This window comes from Pteronotus mesoamericanus, unplaced genomic scaffold (genome assembly GCF_021234165.1).
Source record: "Pteronotus mesoamericanus isolate MK-2021 breed Mesoamerican mustached bat unplaced genomic scaffold, CSHL_Meso_final scaffold_85, whole genome shotgun sequence".
In the NCBI taxonomy this organism is placed as follows: Eukaryota; Metazoa; Chordata; class Mammalia; order Chiroptera; family Mormoopidae; genus Pteronotus; species Pteronotus mesoamericanus.
Genome location: NW_026555329.1, coordinates 10,223,267 through 10,249,365, shown reverse-complemented (window position 1 = coordinate 10,249,365; position 26,099 = coordinate 10,223,267). Strand labels below are relative to the sequence as shown.

Genomic DNA, 26,099 nt, shown 5'->3' with positions numbered 1-26,099 from the left:
GTGAACATTTTTCTAAAATTATATTCCTAAGGCTCTTATCTTTTATTATGCTACTGTGATAATCTATTTTTTAACTTTAGTTTTCAATTATTTGTTGCTAGAATATGAAAATAATTTAAATTTTCTGTATTGACCTTATATTTAAGGAAACTCAGTATTCCTCTTTAGCTACGGGACTTTTTCATGATATCCTTATTAAAAATGTATGAAATTAATATCCTATATAGCCTAATGTATAAAAATTTGCTTTACTTCTAAGATAAATTTGCTTCAATAAAAAAACTCTACCTTTATAATTAGTGATACTGAAACTCAGAGTCTCCCGTAGATTAAAATGATCAACTTTAGATAATTATTCCACTGTATTTTTTAATTGGTTCACAAAACCATACAGGTTTCAAGTGTACAAATCAACAAAACATCACCTGCACACTGCATCATGTGCCCATCACCCCAAGCAAAGTCTCTTTCTCCCCCCATTTATCCCCTTGCCCCCTTCCACCTGCCCGCAACTCCCTTTCCCTCTGGCTATCACCACACTGTTGAGTTTCTATGATATATATATATATATTTTTTTGCTTAATATCCTTCATCTTCTTTCATCTACCCCCCATACCCCTCCCCTCAGACAGCTGTCGGTCTGTTCCTATTTCATTCACCAGTTTATTTCATTCATTAGATTCCACATATAAGTAAGATCATAAGGTCCTTGTTTTTCTCTGACTGGCTTACTTCACTTAGTATAATGTTTTCCAGGTCCATCTGTGCTGTTGCAAAATGTAAGAGTTCCTTCTTTTTTAATGGCTGAGTAGTATTCCATTGCGTAAATGTACTATAACAGTTTTATCCACTCATTTACTAATGAACTTGAGCTGTTTCCAGATCTTGGCTATTGTAAATAACACTGCTATGAACACAGGGGTGCATATATTTTTTTCAAACTAGTGTTTCAGGTTTCTTCAGATACATTTCCAGAAGTGGGATCACTGGATAAAAAGGCAGTTTCATTTTTAATTTTTGAGGAAACACCATGCAATTTCCCATAGTGGCTGCACCAGTCTGTTCTCCCACCGACAGTGCAAAACGGTTCCCCTTTCTCCACATCCTTGTCAACACTTGCTGTTTGTTGATTTACTGATGATAGTCATTCTAACAGGTGTGAGGTAATATCTCATTGTCGTTTTAATTTACATTTCTCTGATGATTAGTGACATTAAGCATGTTTTCATATGCCTATTGGCCATCTGTATGTCCTCTTTGTAGACATGTCTATTCAGTTCCTTTGCCCATTTCTTAATTGGGTTCTTTGTTTTGTTGGTGTTGAGTTGTATAAGTTCCTTATATATTTTGGAAACTAACCCCTTATCAGATGTATCTTTGGCAAATATGTTTTCTCATTCAGTGAGTTCCCTTTTCATTTTGTTGCTGTGCTTTTAAGTTGCTGCTCATATAAAATTAGGAATAAATTGAATAAATGATCCAGTATAAGTGCTCTAAGTATACAAAAGGTTAAATATCAATCTTTTTTAAAAAGGCTTTTTAAAAGCCATCATAAATCAATACAGAAGCACAGTTTTTCTCAGAGACAGGATAAAGATACATCAGTTCCTCTCTGCTGGTCCCCTGGTGTGTGAATAGGGCAACCCCTTGAGCATTGTTTTCTCCAATGCAGGACTCTCCACCCGACTCTGCAGAAACTTAGATCTCTCCTGACCTTTTCACCACCAGCTTCAATCTCCGCCCCGCCCCCGACCCCCGCCGTTTGATCAAATAACAGTGAATCTGACTTTTTATACGTTGTGGCTGATTGGTTGATTTCACTAAAACTGAAATATTCTATGGTAAAAAAAATTACCAGGAGCAGGCACCTCCAGCCTTAATGATGGAATTAAATACCTATTCATCAACAACAACAAATCATTATCAAGAGGATGGAGAGCCTTGAAATCACATTGTGATTCCTCAGTTAGCCTTGGGGGAAACCAAAGTGAGGTGTTTGAAACTACGTTGCACGAAGGGTATGTGAACCCAGGTCTTTATTTTCCACATACAGCACTATTGTGCTGAGAAAAAAAAAAAAAATGAGTGTCTACTACAAGTGGAGAGACAAGGCACTTTTCTCTCTGGCTCCTTCTAAAATATGGAGCCTACGCCATCCAGTGAGCCTCCATTGGGATTCTCTCGACAGACCATCCCTCTCTTCCCCAAAGAGATCTTATATACACATTCTTCGTTAATACTGATTTTCCAAGTCTCCAGCTCTCTTACCAATGTCTACCCACATCCCTTTACCTCTCAGTCTTTCCCTAAATTTGATTATAAGGTTTTTTAAAAAGTTGCATGTCATGAAGCTACAATCTCTGTCGACACAAATCTAACTAAATATTTCAGAGAAGGGAAAGATCTATGGAAAATAGTTCTCTCACTGGAACAACCTAAGTGACAAGGAAAACTAATTTTAGATTTACTTCTTACATCATGTTTTATTTTGCGGTACTATTTCTATGAATCAGTTTTTTCTTTAAATCAGTTGAGTTACATGATTATAATGTATACATTATCTTAACAGTCAAGATAAAGAGTGGCGAAGACAAAGATGACCAGATTGAACAGTAGTCAGCAGTCCAATCTACCTTAATACTCTGAATCTTGTGCAAACTTTTAAAATTATGTTGTGAGAATTTAAGTGGTTTTTTTTTGTTTGTTTGTTTGTTTCTGGTGCTTTTTCTCTCTTTTGGGGGTGGGGAGGCACAGGGGTCCTGAGAAGCCTAAAAGATGTGGCATATCTCCCAGGGGTGTTCTTAGGGAGGTGGCTTGCAGCGATAGGTAAAGTGGAGAATTTGCTGCTTGAAACACTCCCCTGCTCATTCTGATGGGTTCCTGCGCCACGGCCACTATCACCCCACCCCACAAAGAATCACAGCGACCAAGTCACAGAAACAAATAAGGCATGAAAAACACTGTTTAGAATGCTCCTTATAATATACAATTAGGAGCTCAGCCCAAAGCAACTTAAGCTACACAGTGATCCCTGGAAGCAAAGATAATTAAGATAAGCAGATAATTAAGGGAAACTGTTAGAGAAACAGTGTTACAGCTCCCTGGAATTCTCCGGAATGTATCCCACCAAGCCAATTCTGGCAGTAAAATGGAGCAAGTATCTGAGAATGAGTCCTCCTGGAACCAAGTGTTTCCACAGAGATTTTGCTTTTTGTTAATTTTTAAACTGACTTGAGATTTTACTCGACTTCTCTACAAAAATTGAAACTGTTCTACTACAACCCTACCCAAGCCAACCAAGGCAGTACGGTTCGGGAAGCAAGCTGTCTGCATCCCGATAGTGACCCAGGCAGCCTCGGGTCTAACTGGCCGGAAACGGGCACTCCCAGGGAGGGCAAGGAAGGGCCTCAGCCTCCCACACTTAGATGATGCAGAACAAATCCTGGGAAGTCCTCGGCTTCCCTCTCTGGCCAGAAGCAGAGTCTGAGAAGTGCCCAAGCAATTTTAATCTCTTTCTCCTCCTCTTTGGGACCAGTCTGAGTGTGCATTACAAAAAGCCTCTTCCCCTTGAGAGGACTTTGTTCTGCTCTCTAAGGCCCTTCCCACCCCTGCACACCCATTCTTGACACCCCATAAGAACAGGCCGCTTCCACTCCATTTCTCGTTCTTCATGCCTCTGTAAAAACTGGTGACAAAGACTGCATCTGGGTTTCCAAGCACACCCAGGCCAGGATTCCATGGGCTACTCTCTGTTTCACATCCCACAGTTAAAGAAACACCTCTCCAACCCGCATGCCCAGCAGCATTCATCTCCAAGTAGCCAAGAAGAGGAGGTTGGATCACAAAATAATCTAAAAAGGAAAATAAACTTGCTTGATTCCTAGGATAAGTGAAAAGTCCACTAAATGTTAATGAGTCACATAGCTTTCATTTCGGTGTGTGTGTGTATTTTTTAAAGAAGCTCTTCTAAAGCCTCAGTGAGCAGGTGAGCATTGTGGTACGTTTGAGGTCCAAATCCAGTTCAGACACTTATTAGCTTATGTAGAGGGAGTTATTTAAGTTTCTGGGCCTAGGATCCCTCTTCAGGATATGGTAGAGCTATCAACACCTAATCACAGGACAATTCTTAAATTTTAATGACAGTGTCTATAAAAGAGTCTGGTGTACACAGTGCCCCAAAAATGTTAGTCTTCTTCCCATACTCTATAAATGGCTAATTTTAAGAAATGACTTTATTTAGCAGCTTCATTTGGCTAAGCATGAGCAACAGAAGAAAATGAGGTATACAACAAGAGTCAGAGCAAAGGGGAAAGAAGAAATGCTATAGATACTGACACCAAGGGCAATCAAGTGGGGTGTTCAGACTCAACTTCACAGGTGCGCGGTAGGCAGACAGATGTGAGCAGAGCAAGGACCAGGTACAGAAGGTCACCAAGACAAAAGCCCAAGGTGCCCAGCACTGGGCAAAACTGGTAAAACAAGAAGCTCAACCCCAGGGTAACCTTTCCTCCCCTAGCATATTGCTGGTCATGTGGCTTAGACCCCCTGATCTTTCCTATCGCTAGACATGTGCTAGAGAGACCATACCCTGATCTTTCCTCCCCTGGCATGTCACTGTTCAAGTGGAAGATGTCATAAGAGGGTAAACAAGGGGACAAAGAGTGGCCTCATATGACTCCCATGTAGGCCCTTACATAACCACTCCCTTAAGCATTAACTCTAGGGATAACATCTAGGTCTTGGTTGTGTTCCAAGCTCCAGGCTCAAAAAAGCCCCCAAATCAGACAAGTGATTCTACGGCTGACATCAGGACCAGCTGCACTGACTAATGACCCCCTGCCCTGCTGCCAACCAATCACCACAGACAGCAACCCTGAAAGGACACACCTGGAAAGCTGATGAATACCCTATTGAGGTCCTCCCCGAGACCACCCCTAAGGGTGGAAAGCTCCACCCTTAAAAGCTTTCAGAACAGACAACCCAGCATGCTCTTCCTCTTGGGAGCAGACCCACACCTTTCAAGATTTCTCCTCTATCCCTCCCAGGTGTAAATTTCCCCCCTCTCTGCTAAGTTCTAAGGGTACCTTCTTTTGCCTCTGTAACTTGTTTCTTGCACCCATTCCTTCTCCTACTCACTTCTTACACCTCTGTGACTTTCTCAATAAACTTTGTCCTATAGTTGGAGTCTTGTCTCTGAATTCTTTCTTAGCCAGAACTCAAGTACTGAGGTTGCTGAACCAAGTCAAAAAATCATGTTGAACCATGGTGAGTCAGGAACTGTATATGCTCAAGACATAAATTAATGTTTTTAAACTTCAGTATTTTTGCATCATTATGACATTTCTGGCCTCCAGACTTTATTGATTTCATGGACCCAAGTCAATCAAATATTCCACTCTAATATATTCTAAAACCATCACTTAAGATCTGTAAACTTTCAGAAGAAATGTCCTTCTTGCTATGAATCTTACTACTTTTCTACTAAGAAATGAATTTCTATCATGTCACATGAGTTCTTGCACATGAGTGCAAGAAGTAAACTGACTATGATTAAATACTAAGTGAATATTCTTCATCATATAGTAATTTAAATTCATTGCTTCAGCACAACTATAAATTGTTAAATGCCATGGATGTTGAAAAGCATTTTCTCACATCAGAAACTGAAAATGTTAATCTATAAACCTCAAGTCTACATATTGTAGTATTTAAAAATTTTTTACATTAAGAACATTTAATCACAATAGCTACATTCACATTTAACATCTAGAAATACTATAAACATGATGTATATTAAACATTTTCTTCATGGACTTCACATCCTTACAAGTTCAAAACACTTGTGAAATTCTAGAAAGTTCAAAATTACTGCCTAATTTGATTTCTAGATACCACGTAATTAAGTTTCAGCTACCTATGGTATCTCAAGATGTCTCCTGATAAGTAAATTAAATTTTCTTTTGCAAAAAATTTTGCAAAAAACTAAAATCACAAGGCTTATGTACAGCCCTGGCTCAGTAGTTCAGCTGGTTGGAGCATCATCCCAATACACCAAGGTTGTGGAGTCAATCCCTGGTCAGGGTATGTACAAGAAGCAACCAATGAATGCATAAATAAGTGAAACAACAAATCAAAGTCTCTCTCTCTCTCTGCCTTCTTCCCTCTCTCTAAAATCAATCAATAAATTTTTAAAGTATATTATGAACATTTAAATGCCTAATATTGTGAAAAATTGATAAATTGGCATATTATCAACTTAAGAAAGCAAGTACCTAACAATAAATGTTCATACAAAATGTGGTAAGAAAGCATGCAGAAACCTGAAATCAAAACTAAATAATTACATCAACACATACATACATTAAGAAATCAAATTCACTGCAAAGTAAATGAATTAAAATAATTATTATAGATCCGTTAAGCTGAAAAAAGAGATCAAGGGAACACACACATACACACACCCCATTTAATATATTTCTATTTTTATAAAAGATAGCATTTAAAATTTCTAACAGTTGTTCGCTCTTATGTTAAAATAAAATGTTAGTATATTGATTCTATACACATAACTTTTCTCAGTTACTAAATTTAAAAATTTGTCTACATGTTCTCAAGGTTTCTACATAGATAATCATATTGTGAATAATGATAGGTTTGTTTCATAATTTTCAGTCCTTTAACTTTTTATTTCTCTGCCTTGTCTTACTGTGCACTGTGGTAGTCAGGACATCTAGTAAAAGGTTGACCAGAAATGCTGATGTGACTATTCTCTTCTTATTCTTTATTTTAAGTCAATGTTCCTAACACACATTAGGTTGATGTTTTCTTTAAATTTTTGGTGTTTCAGTTAATAAAGTTAAGAAATTTTACTTTGACCTTCAGTATGCTTAGGGTTTATCATGACTGGGTAATGAATTTTACCATGTTTTTCCTTCAACTATTATTTTTCTTCTTTTGCTTCAATATATGGTATATTACTGTAGTAAGCTTTTTAATAATAAACTACCTCTGATAATAAATTGTTAATGAATAATATTAGCCTGAAATTTGGACTTTGGTAACCTGCACCTCTATAAATTCAATTATAACAAACCCTATATGGCTTAAGCACTTTTCTGTTAATATTTTGCACACTTTCACACATGCGACGAAGGCAGCATAAACAGAAACCATCAGAGAGGTATAGTACTATAAACAAGAAAGGTAAAGACACTACTCAAATCTATGATCATACTTGTGTGTATATGCTCATTTTCACATCTTACATATTAGCCTGTCAACAAAGAGTTAGTAAGGACCTACTCTGTGCCAGGCACCAACCTGAGTACTAGAAATAAATCAGTGAAACAGACCAAAACATACATACACACAGAGACACACATATACACAGCCCTGTTTCTTAAGATTCAAATTTTAGATGAAGGTAAAATAAGCATATTTTACATAACTAAAAAACACTGTGCACTAGATCATGTTAAATTGCTATGGAGAAAAAGTATGAAGGGTTATGGGGGGTTAATTGAGAGGAGGAAGGGCAGGATCAATACACATTCATATAATTACATCTGAAAAGAAACCAGTATGATAAAGGAAACCAAAGCTAAACATTATGATAAACACTACAAATACATGAAAGCTCTAGTTTTGTTTTTCTGGAAAGAAGACAATATTGCAAGGCTGAAAGATATGGTAGAACAGTTCTCAACCTATTTCCTTCCACTGTAACAAAAATAAGGAATGATGTTCAAGGTGGGAACTATCTTTTCCTTACTCTCTCCAGGGAGCATGCTTGAATGAAAATGAGACTAATGGATATTATTATTATCGTGGCTGATTATTTTTATTAAACTAAATCTTTTCCAAACTTTGGAACTATTTTTAACAAAATATAATTTACAAGGTATCTCACAAGGATTAAAAATAAGTGTAGTTGACAATATTTCAAAGAGTTTGTCACCCTGTGCTTTGAAGTCCCCTAAAAATCTGATACTCAATAATTCCATAGCTATTTAATAAACAAGCACCCAAATTTACATCATGTAGCCACAGATACTGAGTGTCTTTATTTTACACATCTACTAAGATGGAAAAGTTTTATTAGTCAATTCAGGATGTCACAATAAACCACTAATGACTAGTTAGATTAAACAAGAAATATTTACTTCTCACAATTCTGTAGGGTGGGAAGTGCAAGACCAAGATGCAGACAGATCTGATGTCCAGTGCAAGCCCACTTCCTGGCTTGCAGATTTTTGTCTTCTAGTAACTTCCTAACATAACAGAGGGGAAGGGCACTCATCCGATTCATAAGGGCTCCACCCTCATGGCCTAATTATCTCCCAAAGGTCTCACCTCCTAATGCTATCAGAGTTGGGGTTTGGGTTTCAACGTATGCATTTTGGGGGGGACATTCATTCAGTCCATAATATAAACAGATCATCTGTTGTTTGGGTCTATCCAGCATCTGTCCCCTAAACAGTTGAGAATGGTACCATAATTTTCTTTTCAGAATGCACCCAATATTTATATTCATCCACATACAATGGGTAAGCACACCTGGTTCCAGCAATGGGCATATTAACTAGCTCTGGTTAATAGGATGAACATCCCCACTGGACACAGTAATTGAATCAGAAAAGAAAGATGTTTTACAAACAAGCTTTAATTAATATGAGAACCAAGACTTTGGTGAAGATGTTGGGATGTTGAGTTTACTAAACTAATAGAATATGATCATGGAACAGGGGAATGTTATGGTTAATACTATATAGAAAACTGTGTGAGAATAAAAAAACAAGTTAATAACTATGCAGATGCAAGGTAGATACTTGAAATATGCTGTGCAGGGAGAATTCTGTAATGTATATAACTGTCTGACAACTATACTGTACACCTGAAACTAATACAAATAATGCTAAATGTAAACTGTAATTGAAAAATAAAATTTAAAATAAATAAAATGTTATATTAAAAAATAAACAAGTTATTGGGTATAGGTAGGGTGGAGAAGAGACAGAAGAGAGAGAAAAAGACACTTAACCCTTTGAGCATATGGGTTCAGCAAAGGCTAAAGCCATGGATTTTCAATTATATTGTTAAATCAATTTGTGTTATGTTTCTGACATTTGCAATTAACAATTCCTGACTGGTGAACCAATTAGATCATCAAATTAATTTAACTGGCTTGAAAAGTCATTCTACCTTGATTTTCAGCCAGTAAGTTTACTTGAAATTGAACAAAATGTGATATTTTTATTTAATGATTTTAGAGAGAGAGGAAAGGGGAGAGAGAGAAACATCAATCTGTTGTTCCACTTATTTATGCATTCATTGGTTGATTTTTATATGTACTACAGACAGGGATCAAACCTGCAACCCTGGTGTAGCAGGACAATGCTCTAACCAACTGAGCTATCCAGCCAAGGCCAAAAATGCTGCATTTTTAAGTTTTGAAATAATCATAAAATTTTGTTCAGGAAGCACCATACTAAAATCTGTATCCTAACATAAGCTACCTAAATATATATATATACATTTATGAATAGATAATATGTTGAGAAACAAAAAAAAAACCTACTTTCAAAATACTAAGTAATTAGTTGAAAATTTATAAATGAATTAAAATTGACAGTTATATAACAAACTATGGCAAGTGTAATTTTTTTCATATCTCACTGAAAATTATAAATATATTTACCTAAGTTATAATTTTGCAATTTTCATACAATACATAGTCTACATTTTCCTTTTAAAAAATAGAATTTTTAATAAATTTGGTATTTTAACCAAAACTTTTTATGTTTTCCATATAAACTATCATAGGCATTAAAAAATACATGGAATTAAATATTCAAATAATATAAATCAATTAAAACTCTGACTGAGAAGGCTAGCAATTAGCATTTAGTCCCAATATGGAAGACAAACTGAATACTTAATGAGACACACAATTAAAAAAATTTCCATTTCAGTTTAGTGTTTAAAGTTAAAGGTCATAGAAAAATCCCCTTTTTTCCAAAACCTTGTTAAAGTCAGGGAATCTATAAAAGTAGATACAAATGGAGTAATTTCTGTAACTTTTCTAAGATGTTTTTTAAAATCATAACTTGGTAAGCTTTTTGAATTTTACTATTTTTCTTTACTGTACATTTTAGTTATGCAGGAAATTCACTTCTCCCCAAAGCCTACACAAGATAGCTCTCTGCTGTTTCGTCTCAGCACATATGCTTTCTTACTAAATAAGGTCCCAGAGACATACTAGCTGAAAAGATCTGTAATCTCAAGGTAGAGGCTTCCACAGAACAAGCCACACTGGCAGCAGAAGGCAAAATAAGTATTCCCCATTACTTGTTTTCATGAATTTACCCCAAGGGTCACGTTTGCTAACCTCAGGGAAACACATATCTGTGGAAATAAAATCCAAAATATAAAAGTAATGCATTTTTTTTTAAAGATTTTATTTATTTATTTTTAGAGAGGGGGAAGGGAGGGAGAAAGAGAGGGAAACATCAACATGTGTTTGCCTCTCACAAGCCTCCTACTGATGACCTGGCTTGCAACCCAGGCATGTGTCCCGACTGGGAATCGAACCGGCAACATTTTTTTGGTTCGCAGGCCAGCACTCAATCCACTGAGCCACACCACCTAGGCAAAAAGTTATGTATTTTTAATACCCAGCTAATCTGATATAGTTTCTTCAGTGAAACCTTTCTCCTTGAGGGCAAGGGTCAAATCTGAGCCATCACTTGACTTCCTCCTGATGCGTGGCAAAGGGCCTTTCTTGTACATACTTAAAAAAATAAATTTAAAAAAATTTAAAAAAAACTTGTTTCTTTCCAAGACCTTAAAATAATCTGCAAAAATTTAAAGAAAGTTAAGAAGCATCCACTCGTGATTTACTTGAGAAAATATATTTGAGTAGAAAACCCATGTTCTGAAGATGTTACTAGTAAAACTTTGTGTTCTTTTAGTTTATGAAAAAAATGGAAACCACAAAATAGAAGGCACAACTTTAGGAAACATTAACTAGGTTTTCTGAAATCTTATTGACTGGTTCGTTTATTAAACATTATTAAACTCCTCCCCAATGGTGTTTATGAAGTTCTTTAGTTGGAAGTTTTAGGCTAAATGCAATGCTTTCATTACTGAATTGCTGTTAAGGTTCAGAGAGATTGGTCATTGCATGCTTCAATCTTTGCTCTCTGATTAGTGTATTCTGGGAAAAATTATATAACATCTTCATCTAAAAAATTAGGTCATGCCTATTGTCTTCATGGGTCAGAACTGAGAATCCAGAAACTAAATTTTTAGTAACTTCTTATCTAGGTTTTCAGCTTGTTTCTTCTCATGAGGATCAGAAGGACAATCTGTGAGAATGCTGGGCTTCCTTTTTAAAAAGTCATTCATATTTTTTAATATTGACGCTAGTTCAGATGTCCGCCATTCCCCTCCCCCAAAACCCACTCCACCCAGTTGTCTACCTGCCCCCACCCCCAGCCTTCACCACATTGTTGTCTAGGTCCATGGGCTATGCATATATGCATATATGTTCCTAGGATAATCTCTTCCAGTCTAAAATTAAAAAGACAAAAAAAGAGAGACCACCCTCCCTGAAGAGCCTAAATCCTTTAATTGCATCAAAACACCTTAAATAATGAAGTCAGAAATTTAATAACGGGATCAGGGTTTATGATGGTGAAGAATATGGCACAATTATTTTAAAAAAGTATACATATGTAGCAAAACTTATTATTTCTATTAAAAATTCAAAACTAAATAGATTGAGTCAGACTCAAAGACACCTACCTGGTAAATAGGCGAGAAATGACCTGAGTTTTCACTAGAAAGGAATTAGAAATATAAAGTATAATGCAGATGCATTGAAATACTATAAATGCATCCACTTGTATCCTAAACATTTTTTATATGAAGGTTGGTATTTGGTAGTCTGAACCTTTTCACAGCAGCATATCCTCAAAATGCCCTGTTATCTATCTTACTTTATAGTACGAACAGAGAGTAAGGCTGGCTCAAACCTGCAAACTGAATGTAGAGACATATCAGTAAGTGGCTTATAGATTAGTTTAATGGTCTTTATTTTAATACATTTCACAATACCCTAATTTTAGCTTGAAAGCCGATAAACAAAAATTAAACTTTCTGTCTTTGGGTACTTCCACTAAAAAAAATCTTTGTGGTAAACAATAAAAGAAAAATATGAAGCATGTCCTATAGTAAACAATTCCTTGTGTTTCTTTTTTTAATTAATTTATTTACTTTTTAAATACATTTGTCTCTGCCTTCCCCCCACCTCTTTCCCTTGCCCCCTCCCACCTTCCCTCCCTCAGCTCTTCCCCTTTGGTTTTGTCCATGAGTCCTTGCTATATGTTCCTTGACTTTCCCCTTCCCTTCCCTTTCCCTGCCCCTCCCTTCCCTCTTGTCTCTGTTGATTTATTTTCCTTTCAGTGTTGCTGGTCATATTTTCCTTGCTTCTTTGCATTGTTGGTTAGGTTCCGCTTATAGGTGAGATCATATGGTATTTGTCTTTCGCCCCCTGGCTTATTTCGCTTAGCATGATGCTCTCCAGTTCCATCCATGCTGTCGCAAAGTTAAAACCCTATTAAAAATCTGTCCACAGAGCAGAAGATCTGTGGCCTAGTTATGAAATTTATTATGATTTAGAAGAACTTAGGTCATAAATATAGATTGAGAGTCATTTTTTTTTAAAAATTGAGTAAAATCAAAAAATATTAAAATATACAAATTTTTCAGAAAAAAATAGTACACTATCTGTAGTACTTTTTAAACACTATTTCCTTATATTCTTCCTGATACAGGATTTTAGCATAATTTAGTGATTAAAAATATAACTACTATAAACAATGACCAAGGCTTAATAATAATAATCATTAATAGTGTCTTTGTGAAACATCTGTTTTTTCTGCCCATTAAAATCCAGATTCTGAAAGAGTTACTGTAGATATATTTGTAATTAAACCAACTCATTTCCTAATAGCATTAGTGTATAATTGCTATTATGCTTTCAGTAAAAGGAAGTTGAAGCTTAATTAAAATATATTTCTTTACCAACTGTCAAAAGTGAATAATGAGATGAACTTAAAACTAATAAACCTAACCATTTTCCAAACATAAATCTATATGCCAAACATTACTCATATCTCTCTGATTCTCAGTGGAGACAGTCTCTCTATATTTTCATTGTGATCATAATCAGAATCGCTGATAGCATTTTCAGAGACAATAAACACATGTTCTAATTTTACAAACTATTATCTTTTCTAAATATTGACTGATTCAGGCAGAAAATAAGGAATTTACATACTCTCATTCCTGGAAAATGGTCCTTAGTCTATTATTCTGGAAACGTAACCCTTAATCTAAATTACACAGAATATCTAACAGTCAATAGGCCATGGATATTTCAAAGTATTTAGACTTATTGCCACTGACATAGGATGTCAAACCTTAAAATAATTATTTTGGCTTCACATTTCTCCTGTCTAGTTTCACTTCTCACCCGACTTGAGATTTTCAAGTCTCTAGCATGCACATCATGTTCTCTAGTTGATTCAGTTAAACACTGAAATTTTAGAGTTCTTTGTACAGCTGCTTCTGCAGTTTGGATAATTAGTGTCCATAAAATGAAAATAAACAGTAAACTTATCTCCTTCCCTCTAATGTTATTTAAGGAAAGTCTGCATAAAATTGCTGTGAGCAGGATATATACAACACATTTTATTTCAAAGGGCTGAAATAATGCCATATAAGTTAGAAAACTCTCCATTTTCCAGGGACAAATTATTCAGTTTGTTCTTTCAGCCTATTTGTCATACCTTTTTTTCTATTTTATTGGTCAAAAATATCAGGAATTAAATCTTATTTCCAACTTTTCAATGACATTAGTAATACAGCGGGAGTTTTACTGGGGGACCGTTTACAGGAAATCTGATGACTCCCAATGAATTTCCCAGTATTTTCTACATGCCCACAAGCATGTCTTCCCTGGAAAGTACCAACAGGATTCCAATTATCAGATCTGTTGGCTTCCTTTTATCCCTGATCCTCTTGACTTACTACCACAACCCTGTTTCCTGAAAGCTCTTTACCAAGTCTCTAAGACAAAATATTCCTGGGTTCTGTCCTCCTAAGGTAATGGGTCACAACTTTCTCAAATGCAACACCACCATTTTATAGAAACTGTTTTGTAATACTAGTTTCACTAACCTGAATTGAAATAATAATATAGCCCATCTATAAATATATGACCCCAAAGCGTTTGAAATACGTGTAACCCGAACCAAGCTCTTTAAAAACAACTGTACAGATAATATAAGTTTTCATGTCATTGGCTCTCCACCTCCTTGCTAAACCTGCTCCAGCTGTTATGACTCTAGTAATATGTCAAGATAAAAAATATGTGTGTGTGTAATCATATGTACATATATATGTATACACATACACATATATACGAGTATATAACATCTGTGTGTATATTTTTTACCTTTAAACATTTCTAGCCCAATTTCAGTTACAATCCCCTTAATCTGCATGGGGTGGGTACAAATAAATATAATCTTAGCCTACAGTATTAGCACTCTGGTATTATTGTGCTAGGCAGTATCTAATATGGCTCCCAATGATCACAACCTCCTGGTATCCACGTCTTATTAATTACCTCCCTTGAGTGTGGGTGGAACCTAGTAATTTCCTTCAGATGAACAGAATACAATAAAGGTGATGGAATGTCACTTGGTGATTATGTTACTGAAGACTGTGGCCTCCATCTTAGGTCTCTCTCTTGCTAGCACGGATATTGTGAGGTGCTCTAGGGACAGGCCCCCATGGCAAGAAATAGAGGCAGGTCTTCATCCCCGAGCTTGTGAAGAACGGAGGCCTCAGAGAAAGAGCTCGGAGCAACCGAGTCCTTCCAACCCATCTAAGTGAGCTAAGGAAGTACATCATCCACAGAGAGACTTGAGATGACTATGGCCTTGAGAAATGCCTAGAGCCAGAGAAACCACAGAGACTGGGAGATAACAAATGCTGTTTTAAGCCACTAAGTTTGGGGGTAATTTGTTACACAATAATAGCTAATACATTGTTCAAAGGAATTAGTTCATGAAGAAATTTCCAAGGCCATTTTAATTCATAGAGTTGACCCTTTTGTTAAAAAAAAGGGGGTGAACTGTAGCAGAGGTTTGCATCTAGCACCCCATTTGGCTAAGATATGCCTGAATATAACAGCTTACTGCCATTTTCTCTAATGAGTCTTCCAAGTAAGTTAACCAAACCCACAAAAACATATTTGTTTTGCAAACTTACTCAATTTTAAAGAGACATTGTATTTTATGACCTTCCTTTTTTCCCAAGGAATGACTAAGTCTAAACAATAAAAGCCAAAACAATATTGAAAGTAAAAAATATTTAGTCTCATAAACATAACCACTTCAAAAAAGCCTGATTACTCTGAACAGGGTATTATGGCTTTCTATAAACAGATTCAGTGCTTTGTGTTTGGTGTGCGTGCCATGTGATTCATAGCAATGGAAAGTACTGCATGTTTAGTAAATAATTCCCAGTTAAATTCCAAGTAACTGCTCATTGTAGGAAGGAGAGTTTTAAGTCTAGCTTCCTCCAAGCTTATCATTAAAATATATATATATATGTGCTCTGCTACTGGACAACATTTGCCTATTTGTTCTCCAAATGATCACACATACTTGAAGGATAACTCATGTCTAAAAGACACAAAGCAAATGGAGTGCATTTGAGAGCAAAATAATTGGCAGTGGTTGTATCCTACAAATTCAGGCCTTTGGGCACAAAGCTATCCTAGAGTAGTGGGACCTAGTCATATATTCCTTGACGTCTCATTATGAATTTGTCTGAGGTAATTACAAAGAGATTCACAGTCAAGGATGTTTTCTGAGTGTCCTTTACAGTACATACAAAAGCTTTGAAACCCAGTCAGTAGGGAAGGACAATGTATTTAACTCACCAAAAAAGACAGATCTCGTTTGTACTTTGTGACAGATGAATTCACACAGCTTTATCTAATTAAATGTTGTTACCAAAAAGCTTCACTTCATCAGTCCATGTCCTATTTTGGAGTTATACAGAAGGATTTTCATAAATATTTTATCATTTTTTTAATTACAGAACTGCTTTGGCAACGTTCTTCCTTTTTTGTACGCCTTCTGGTACTGCAGTTAGGGGAACACAAGACAAAGGGCATTCAGCGGCAGGAAGAGGGCAATGAGCTCCTCTGCGTTGCCCCTGACCTCTTCAGGGCTTGGTTTTTGTAACTCTGCTGATTGGTGCAGGATCACCTTCTTCCAGCTTTTGGAGGCTTAGTAGAGAGCTGGCCTAGCAGGTCCAACTTGGCTCAAAACAACAAAGGTCAGACACCAAGCAGTAGGCAGCAAAGGCTCCCCCTTTCCAACAAGGCCACCTGTCCAATCAGGGAGTCTTGATGGGTACAGAGTCACTTATACATTCACTACTCCATTCCATAAATGTGGCAGGGGTGTCCAAACTTTTGGTGTCTTTGGGCCACTTTGGAGGAAGAAAAGTTGTCTTGGGCCACACATTAAATACACAAACACTAATGAAAACTGATGAGCAAAGAAAGGTTTTAAGTAAATTGACGACTTTGTGTTGGTCTGCATTCATAGCCATCCTGAGCCACATGAGGCCCATGAGCCACGTTGGATACCCCCGGAGCATAGCAGGGGTAGGAAAATGAATAATTTTATTGTAGATATAAACTCCGCAAGGTTACTAGGGTTAGCAAATAAAAACACAAGGTGCTCAGTTATATTTAAATTTCAGAATAACAACAAAGAATTTTTAGTGCAAGTGTGTTCCATGTAATATTTGAGATACACTTATACTAAAAAATTTTTGTTTACCTGAAATTCAAATTTAACTGGGAATGCTATATTTCACCTGGCAACCAAACTCTCCCCGGAATGTCAGCTACAGTGCTTGATGGCTCTTTTTGCTTAACATAAATCATAGAGAGTTCCAGGGATTGTGTGTGCTCGTCCATTTCTTAGCTTTTGAAGCTTTTGAGATTTTCCTCCATGAACTCTGTTTTATGTCTGCATAAGTGTAGCATTAGTGTGCATCTGTGATCCTTGCGTGGCTCAAAAGAAGGAACTGATTTATTTTTCCCACCATAATAACCTAGAGTACAACCAAAGACAATCTAATGAAGAGAAAATATTCCTAAACTCTGCCAGTTATGTCCTTGGGCAAGTTTATGTAGCTCTAAAGAGGTTCATTTAGGCTCTGGTTGTTCTGACTCCAATAGCCCCTACAGCACTAACATTTTATGATTTCATGACCTTAAATAAACTAAACTTTGCCTTGTTCTTGATGACTAAATGGAGGTCATGATTTCATATTTTGAAGCAGAGGAAACAACCTCAAAAGTTACAAAAAACTGAGGGATTGTCTAAAAGATGATCCTTATATTTAATTAAAATCCATTTGTTTCACAAGAAATGTTACCTTCAGGCTAAAAGGGCACCTTAAATAATTCAGCAACAATAGCTGTTATTCATCCACCATAACTTTAAATACCTGTCATTTCCTGGACAGTCAGTACCAAATAACTTTTATTCCAAAGCATTAAAAAACCAGTTGACTATTTCATTTATTTGACTCCTGTGTGGTACTGCTGAGAAACTATAAAGCATTCTGTAAATTCCATGAAAAGTATCTACTTACAAAGGGCAAATTCACCTTCTCTAAAGATTCTCCAAATAGTTTGATTTATATATCATTTCTCTGCACAAAAAACCTATAATGCTAATTCATTTTACCTTCAGCTTAACTAACTTGCTGCTATTAAAATACAATGACGATGTTTTCTCTAATTGAATTAAATATCATGGCCTCTTGTAATCTGAATGCCAAGCACTGCTTTCAAGTGATTAAAAACTTGTTCACCAACATCTTTAGCATAACATAAGAGAAAAGCAATTCCAAAATATAAAAATGGCTAAGAGCTGCAACATTAAGGTTTCCAGTTAAATATAAAAGTCTGGTTAAATTTGGATTTCAAATTTCAACTTTCAAATTTGGAACACACTTAAAATTATTTATTATCTGAAATTCAAATTTAACTGGGCATTCTGTACTATTATTTGCATATCTGGCAATTCTATGTGGACTATCTACTATGAGGTATTTGCCAATTTTCATCTTTGTTCCCTAATCAAAACACCTGTTTTCATTTTTTAAAAATATTTTATTTATTTTTAGAGAGAAGGGAAGGGAGGGAGAAAGAGGGGGAGAGAAATACCAGTGTGCAAGAGAAACAATGATCAGCTGCCTCCTGCACACCCCCAATCCAGGCATGTGCCCCAACCAGGAACCAAACCAGCAACTTTTTGGTTTGCAAGACAACACCCAACCCACTGAACCACATCAGTCAGGGCTTGTTTTGATTTTTATTTTTCCCCTCAAGTCAACATGTTATATCTACTATAGAACATGAATAGATGAATAATTTTCCAGTCAATTTTTTCTTATTAATATCTCTTTGCTTTTAACAAAGTCAGGTTGCCACTATTAAAACTAGTCTATAGAACATACAATCTGAAGAGACCAACATTGTACCTACCTGTGGGTGATATATGAGAAGGCCACAGAGTAAAATATTTCTTTTTTTCACTTCCTTTGCTAGTTCTCTAATCTGCATTAGATTTTCCATTTTCTGATTGAAAGGTACTGATCTATAATCAAGAAAATGCACCTGCAAAATAATATAAACAATTAGAATATCATTCCTTCACTTTTCTTTGAATGTGTAACATTAAAGAATCTATAATTATAATGTTGCAATTCTTTTTATCAATTTGTGTTAATGTGTAGTTAAACATACCAAGCCATAAATATTTAATGTGATCAATGAATCATCCTTGATAAACACAGATGCATGGAGAATACAGTGCTGAAAAACATAAAGTTTTAATATTCTGTTTCAATCTGTGATGGAGTCAAATACATTAAAAGTATGATTTCCCAATTCATTCAACTTAAATCATAATCTGTATTTTAAAACTAGGCTAGACGTAAATATACGTGTTAAATTAACAATATCGATGAAATTCAAGAGTGCTTATCTAATTAAGTACATAAAATTTTTTAAAAGAATCCATTTCAAAGTAATTAATTGGTTTCTTATAAGTAATAGTCTATTTCTTAAAGTAAATCTAGAGGAATTTTATACAGAATTATTTTAACAGTGTTAAAATAATGTTTTTCCTGAAATTATTGAAACAACTGAAACAACTATTTTTTAAACATTATTTTTCAATTTTAAATTTTAAGGACTCATTATGATCTTTTCTCATTTCTCTAAATAAATGAGGTTTTAAAGTAACTTGTTAATGAAATATAAAAGTCACATACTCTCAAAAAAAACAATTTAAAACACAAATGCACGCATAAACTGAACATTCAGAAATATGTGTATTCTTTCACAATACCAAATTTTAAAAACTCTCAAGAATTGTAATTTGTTCAATTATGTGTGTTTATTAAGCAGAAGAACTTTAAAATATATTCCACCCTGACACTCTTCTACTGATCCCTTCCCTTCCTCTCTGCTTACTTACAGGAATATATACTCTATTAGAAAACAACAAAACCTCTTACCATGTTCTTTCTGTGACACAAGGCAGTATTTTTTTTTTTTACCCATCAAATTATATTTTGCTTTCCAGGGAAAAAATACTTACATAACATTCATTTTTAAAGAGAATTATGTGATAGTATGTCATGTATATTCATTATTTCTTAGAACTGTTCATTAACTATTGTTAATTAAAGACATATACATATAACGGCTTTCTCCTGAAATATAAAGTGACATAAAGACTTTTTCCCTTAAAAATGCTCAATCCATAAAGAAACCAAAAGAATAGACAAAGAAGAAAAGCAAGGAAAAAAGGAAAAGAAAAAGCAAAAAGAAAAGTTTTCTGGTTTTTCATCTACTGAATAACTGAAGAAAATGCCGTATGACCCTATGGTCTTGGGCTTACCTCTTTCTAGCTCAGTTTCCCTGAAAACTTATAATAGTGAAATTTCAGCCTTTTTTTTTTTTTAAACAGGCAGCATTGCTATGGTAAAAGTAACGCCTGACTGTTGAACCGCAGCCAGGCTGGAAGAATTGTAAATGAGCTATAAACTCTAGACCTTCATTCTGTGTCATTTAACTTGTAACCAGGTGTTCCCCTAGCAGGGACCTGGAAGCTAATGCCTATTAGCTGATGCAAAAGATGTTCATTCCTATTTGTAGCTTGAGCCTTCTAAAAGGATGGCTCATACACCACCTGCTGTGGTCCCCTTCCCTCCCCCTTGAGAAACCAAGGTGGGGAAAGGACTTGCAATAAAACAAAACAAAACAGCCCCGAATACTGTGAACTGATGAAATTAAGAGCTAGAGCTGAAGTGACATGTTTACCTGTGCCCTGCTGTTTCCGCCCTATATACTCTTTTACAAAATTGGACAAACCAGCACCACACAGGCTTCTTCCAGGCTTTTGAATTTGATTATCTAAATGAACCTAAAGTTGCTCCTGGTGGGCTTGCTAACATAAAAGCAGGCCAATTCCGCAAACTCAAGGCAGTTTTGGAAACTAGTCATGGTATGGATCCGGCACCAGTGGCCTGGCGGCAGGTAAGATCCTCTCCTGACCCCTACTGCCAGATCACTACATAGCTCCACACCAGCTAGAAGTGGGGACGACACTGCCGTTTGAGGACTTGAGTTCTTTTGACTGTGTAACCATCTGTGCTATATTGATGCCATGAAACACCAGGGGACAGCATGCCCAACATTATTTCACATGGATGCAAAGCCCAGGCGGTGTGCAGTGTACGAGCAGGGTGACCGTCCTGTCAGCCTAGACAGACAGGCATTTATTGTTTAATAGAATAAAAGTTTTCCTGACAAATTTTGAGTTCTGAAAAGAAAAATCTCACACTAAAGTAAGAGAGGAGAGTTTGTGGGAAAAAGAGCACGAGAACAGTAAAGACAAAAATCCCTCTAATTTGTAATTATGGCTGTCACAGAGATTTAAAATGCACAGAAACAAAAGAGTGAAAATAATGGAAACACATTAAAAGGAGAAGGAATGATGGATACGCATACGATAAAATGGGGAATGGGTGTCTTGGCTGTGAAGCTGCTTTTCGGGTTGGCCCAGGAGGAAGTGCAGCCTCTGCCAGGAGCGCGAGGGCCTCTGGGAGGTCAGAGCTGGGGGCAGGTGCTCGCTTTTCATCTTCCTAGGAGTGCCCTAAAAGAGAGCCTGCAACTATGCTTTTTGCTTTAAGTTAACTACATTAAGTATTAATTACAGAAGTAAATAATAATTTTGCAAGCCAAAAAATGGTAGAACTAAAATTCTAGACGAGAATAAATTATATTGGAATGAGAATGTTTACTGGATGATTAAAGTGGGTTGCATTAGAGTTTTGTTTTGGAAAAGGAAAGAAATTAGAAACTTCACAAGTTATAGCTAATTATGCATATTTTAAAGTGATGGTATTCATTTAAGCCATATGCAACTATATTTTACAGTTTCTGAACTTGCAGAGGGAGAAAATGATTATGTGTATTAATGCAGCAATGCTTAAGGGGAAAGTAGCAAATAAAACAATTGGCCAACAGCAACCACAAAATAAAATAAGCCTTTAGAAAGAATCCCAAATATAAAACTAATAAAAATAAATGTAATACATTTAACTCTTTCAGAAGAGGTAGATTTATCATCCTGGATTTTTAAGAGAAATCTAACAATACACTAGTTATAAGATAAATATCTAAAACAACTACCCTGAAAAGTACAAAAGAAAAAGATGAAAAAGACCTTCTACCAAAAATAAATGTTGTAGCAATATGACACAGTAGAGCTTAAGACAAAAACAAACAAAAAAAAACAATAATACAGATAAAAAGGAACAGTACATAATAAAAAACAAAAGTTATAATAATCATAATCTTATTACTAAGAACATAGATTTGTATGTACAAAGTGAAAAAATTGACTGAATTGTAAGAACACGATTTCCAAATTCATAAACATAGAGTGTGTTTTACAATTCTCTTAGAAATTAATATAACAATCAACTGAAAAACGAATGGTATACAGGCTTCTGCCTCCAGTGCAGCAATTGAGTTGAGGGTTTGGGGTTTTTTGTTTTGTTTTGTCTTTTTACCTTTCCTGTCAAGGTTCTAATTATATTCCCGTTTTTCTGCTTATTCTTATCTAGGAAAAGTTGCATATGAACTGATGCTACCTCTACATTATATTGACCTAACTCCCTTATTTATCAATCACATACAACCTAATTTTTCTTAGAAAGACATGCCGTAGCAAAAACACCTAGGTTGAACTGAAGGACATGGTGCTATGGTTTTTAAAAGTTCTCACCAGTCATGAGATGTCTAAACAGGGACTGGAAGACTTTCAGCTCCAGCTACAAATCTGAAAGATACAACATACACTAGCTCCTTGGAAAGAAAAAAGTAATCACACACACACACACACACACACACACACTCTGTAGGCCAACACTGTTCATCAAAGATTCTATGAATTAAATTAAGGAAATGGTGCACAAAAGTGAGTTCCAGGCAAGCTGTTTATACATCGACAAACTGCCTATGTTATCCCATCAAAAAAAGTACTTAAGTTACAGGGACCCCTGGCGGGATATACCCCAGTTAGGCAGAGTGCTGTCTGGATGTGCCAAGCCTGCAGGTTTCATCTCCAGTCTGGGCCCATACAAGAAGCCACCAATAAATACATAAATAAGTGGAACAACAAATCACTCTCTCTCTCTCTCTTTCTTTCTCTCTCTGTTCCTTTCACTAACTCTAAAATCAATCTATTAAAAAGACAATTATAGGGAAACTTAAGTTATTTAGTCACAGAACGCAGAAGATTAATACAGGCTCTTTTCTTGAGTCCTTAGTATGTGCTGAATATTGTGCTACTTGACATAACTAAATTTTAAGGAAACAGGAATGGATATTGACCTTATGAAATGTGTAATCAGGTGGACAAAATACAAGCACAAACAAATAGGACGCACCTCAAGAGTTCTCTTTCACCAGGTGGGGAGGCCTTACGACTTATGAAAAGTGGAAGATAACCTCTAGCAGGTGTACTTCCTAATACCAATACCGCAAAAATTGAGCGGATACTTTTCATTGTGCTACTAACTCAAAGGTCTGAACCATACCAGCTACTTACAAGTTCCAGGAGGAATTTTAGTTGTTACAAGAACACAAGCAATTTTAATTGTTTTAATTTTGAAAACTGGGCAGATCTACATGACTACAGCAGAGAGTTGCAAAAATGATCATAAGAATGCAAAAGAAATGTAAATGTTTTTGCTCTGATAAAACAAGCTTACAGCCTGGACAGGTTTATACCCATTGAAATAAAGCAAAACATTCCATCTAGGTTGAGTTTTTTTAATCTCTTTTTGCACCCTTCACTAATCTGCTATATGTAAACTACAGTAAAAATGGTATTTCCCAATTAGGATGTTATTTCTCACAGTCCTTTTCTAAGCATACATACATAAAGACAGAGATCTCTTCCAACACCCCCAAAATAATCTGTATTTTTTTAAAGGTAGCAAATTCACTCTTATAAATGAGTAAACTGCTTAAACATGTAACACACGGGTAGCTTCATAGCTTTGTGAGTGAGCCAGATTTCCACCCACAGAGTTTGGGAAAGGATTCTCTGTGCCTTATATCTTCTACATTCAATCATGCATATGCTTTATATTTGTCTAGTAACCATTTAAGATGTCCCTGGTTCCAGATGAATTCCAATTGACTTTTATATTTTAAAATATGAATTTTCACTTGTCTCTGAGGGCAGGTACATTAAACAAAGACAATAATTAATATCACATACAATATTCTCCAAACATCAGGAATGTCCCATAATCCATCTTTAACACTTCTCTCACTCCGGAGTCCATGTTCACAGGAAGGCCTGAGAAGGGAGTCAGGATTCACGGGGAGAGGGGAAATAGACTCTTTGTTTATTTGACTAAGAAGAAAATCAATTTGTGACGCATAAGTATATATTCAAATAATGCACTGCTTAATGTCCACCAAAGCGGAAGGAAGAACAGTCAAATGAAAGTTCTGGTAATTATCAAATAATTGAACTAGAAAGATTGGTAGATAGACCAGAGGTTCTCTGAATCCAAACAATAGATACTGCAAAATTATCTACATATGTGTACAGACAAGTAAATTGTGTGAATTAGGCTCAACATCTTCAAAACAGCACTTTTCAAAAGAAATATGAGGGAAATCTAGTAACTGATGAAACTGGCCTATACTAAGCAGATCAAAGTACTAGTGCATCTTAAGGATTAAAATACATTAGAAAAAACTTTCATCTCATTTCAACTATTTATAAATTACGTGGGTTCTATTAATGAAAATTGCTTTAATTTAATGAATTGTATTATTAAAAAGGAAAAAAAGGACAAGCTTTCAATATTAAATCACTGCACTTTAGAACAAATTTAAATCAATGCCATCCTGAAATTCAATGCATACTTCTGTTGAATGGAAACTAATTAAGTTATAAACTATCACAAAAACTCAGAGCTAATAATCAACAACGCATTTGTAAATCTAACAAAGCAAAATACCACCAAAACTAGTGGGTTAAAAATCATTGCATGTAACAAAAGGTAGGACATAAAAATAATGTATTTTACATTAAATTATTAACCACATAAAACTGTTAAATGTTTCTATTTACCCAAAGAATTTTAAAAAATGAGTTTTATAATACCAGTACAAATGTTATATTTGTATACACTTTTCTTTCAGGTCTTATTTAAAAGATTAAAGAAGAAATGAACCCTGAACTTCACATTTTACACAGTCAATAGAAAAACCTAACATTACTTTAAAACATTTTAAAAAATCAAAATGAACATTTTTTTAGTTACTTCACAAAGTAACTTCTCCTATAAGAACATAACTTTGCCTGTGTTGTATTATAGCACAATTTATCTGAAGCATTACATGCATTCATAATTAACACCTTTACCCTCTGCAACAAATTTTAGAATCAAAAGTTAAAAGCAATTCAATGATTGATATGAAGCATTGATTTGTTTAGCTAACATTATTTAAAACATCTAACCACATTTATTTACTAATTTTTCTCTGAAAAGACTTGTCATATAATACAAAGCACAGAAGTTACCAAAAGCAGTTATGTGATTTTTTAATGATTTAATATATAACCTTTATATATTTTAGTGACTTGTCAAAATTTCATTATACATAATGAATTTCATTATACATAATGAAATTCATTATTGCTTAAGCAACAATCTATAGTTATTATTATGGTGGTCCAAAAGCCATTAAATAAGCATTATGTGCTACTGAAAAATAAATAAATAATGAATATTTTTGCAGTTCCCAATAAGGCACCTTATGCATTTAGGCCAACTATTAAACATTAGTCTTAAAAAAATACAATATCCAGTAATTCCAATAACCAGTAGAAAGATCATTGAAATTTGTTCTATTGAGCTATTTTTTCATTAAACTGTTAACCTAACTTTTTTATTTCTGAGAAATTTGTTCCCATAAAGCTACACCATATAAAAGAACTGACTCAATAGAAGGATGGCCAAATCACTGTCTCCACTAGGGTAGCCACTAGCCATACATGGCTATTTACATTAAATTCAAATTTATTAAAATTAAATAAAAATACAGTAGCTATACCTCAGGTGTTCACAGCCATAGGTAGTAGTGGCTACAATACACAAAAGTAAAGAAATCAAATATTTGGTCATTGCAAAATATGATAATGTGCACCTTATCTAGCACAAAAAGTTATGTAATATCATTGCTGGTCATATATCCCTTTAACATATTTTGGTCATTAACTTATGAGTCTGTATCACAAAAGGAACTTTTATTCCTGCCTAAATGTTCTGTTATTACTTAAAATCCTGCACTGAGAAATCATATCTGGAATAGACAAAATTATATAGAG

At 35.2% G+C, this 26,099-nt stretch overlaps 1 protein-coding gene across 1 annotated transcript in view; it reads right to left on the bottom strand.

Moving 5' to 3' along the window:
* CRPPA (CDP-L-ribitol pyrophosphorylase A) overlaps positions 1-26,099 on the bottom strand; it is a 197,143-nt gene that overhangs the window by 64,619 nt on the left and 106,425 nt on the right. Inside the window, exon 9 of the mRNA XM_054564164.1 lies at positions 18,653-18,784. Within this exon, the coding sequence (XP_054420139.1) occupies positions 18,653-18,784 (132 nt within the window). The remainder of the gene's footprint in view (positions 1-18,652; positions 18,785-26,099) is intronic.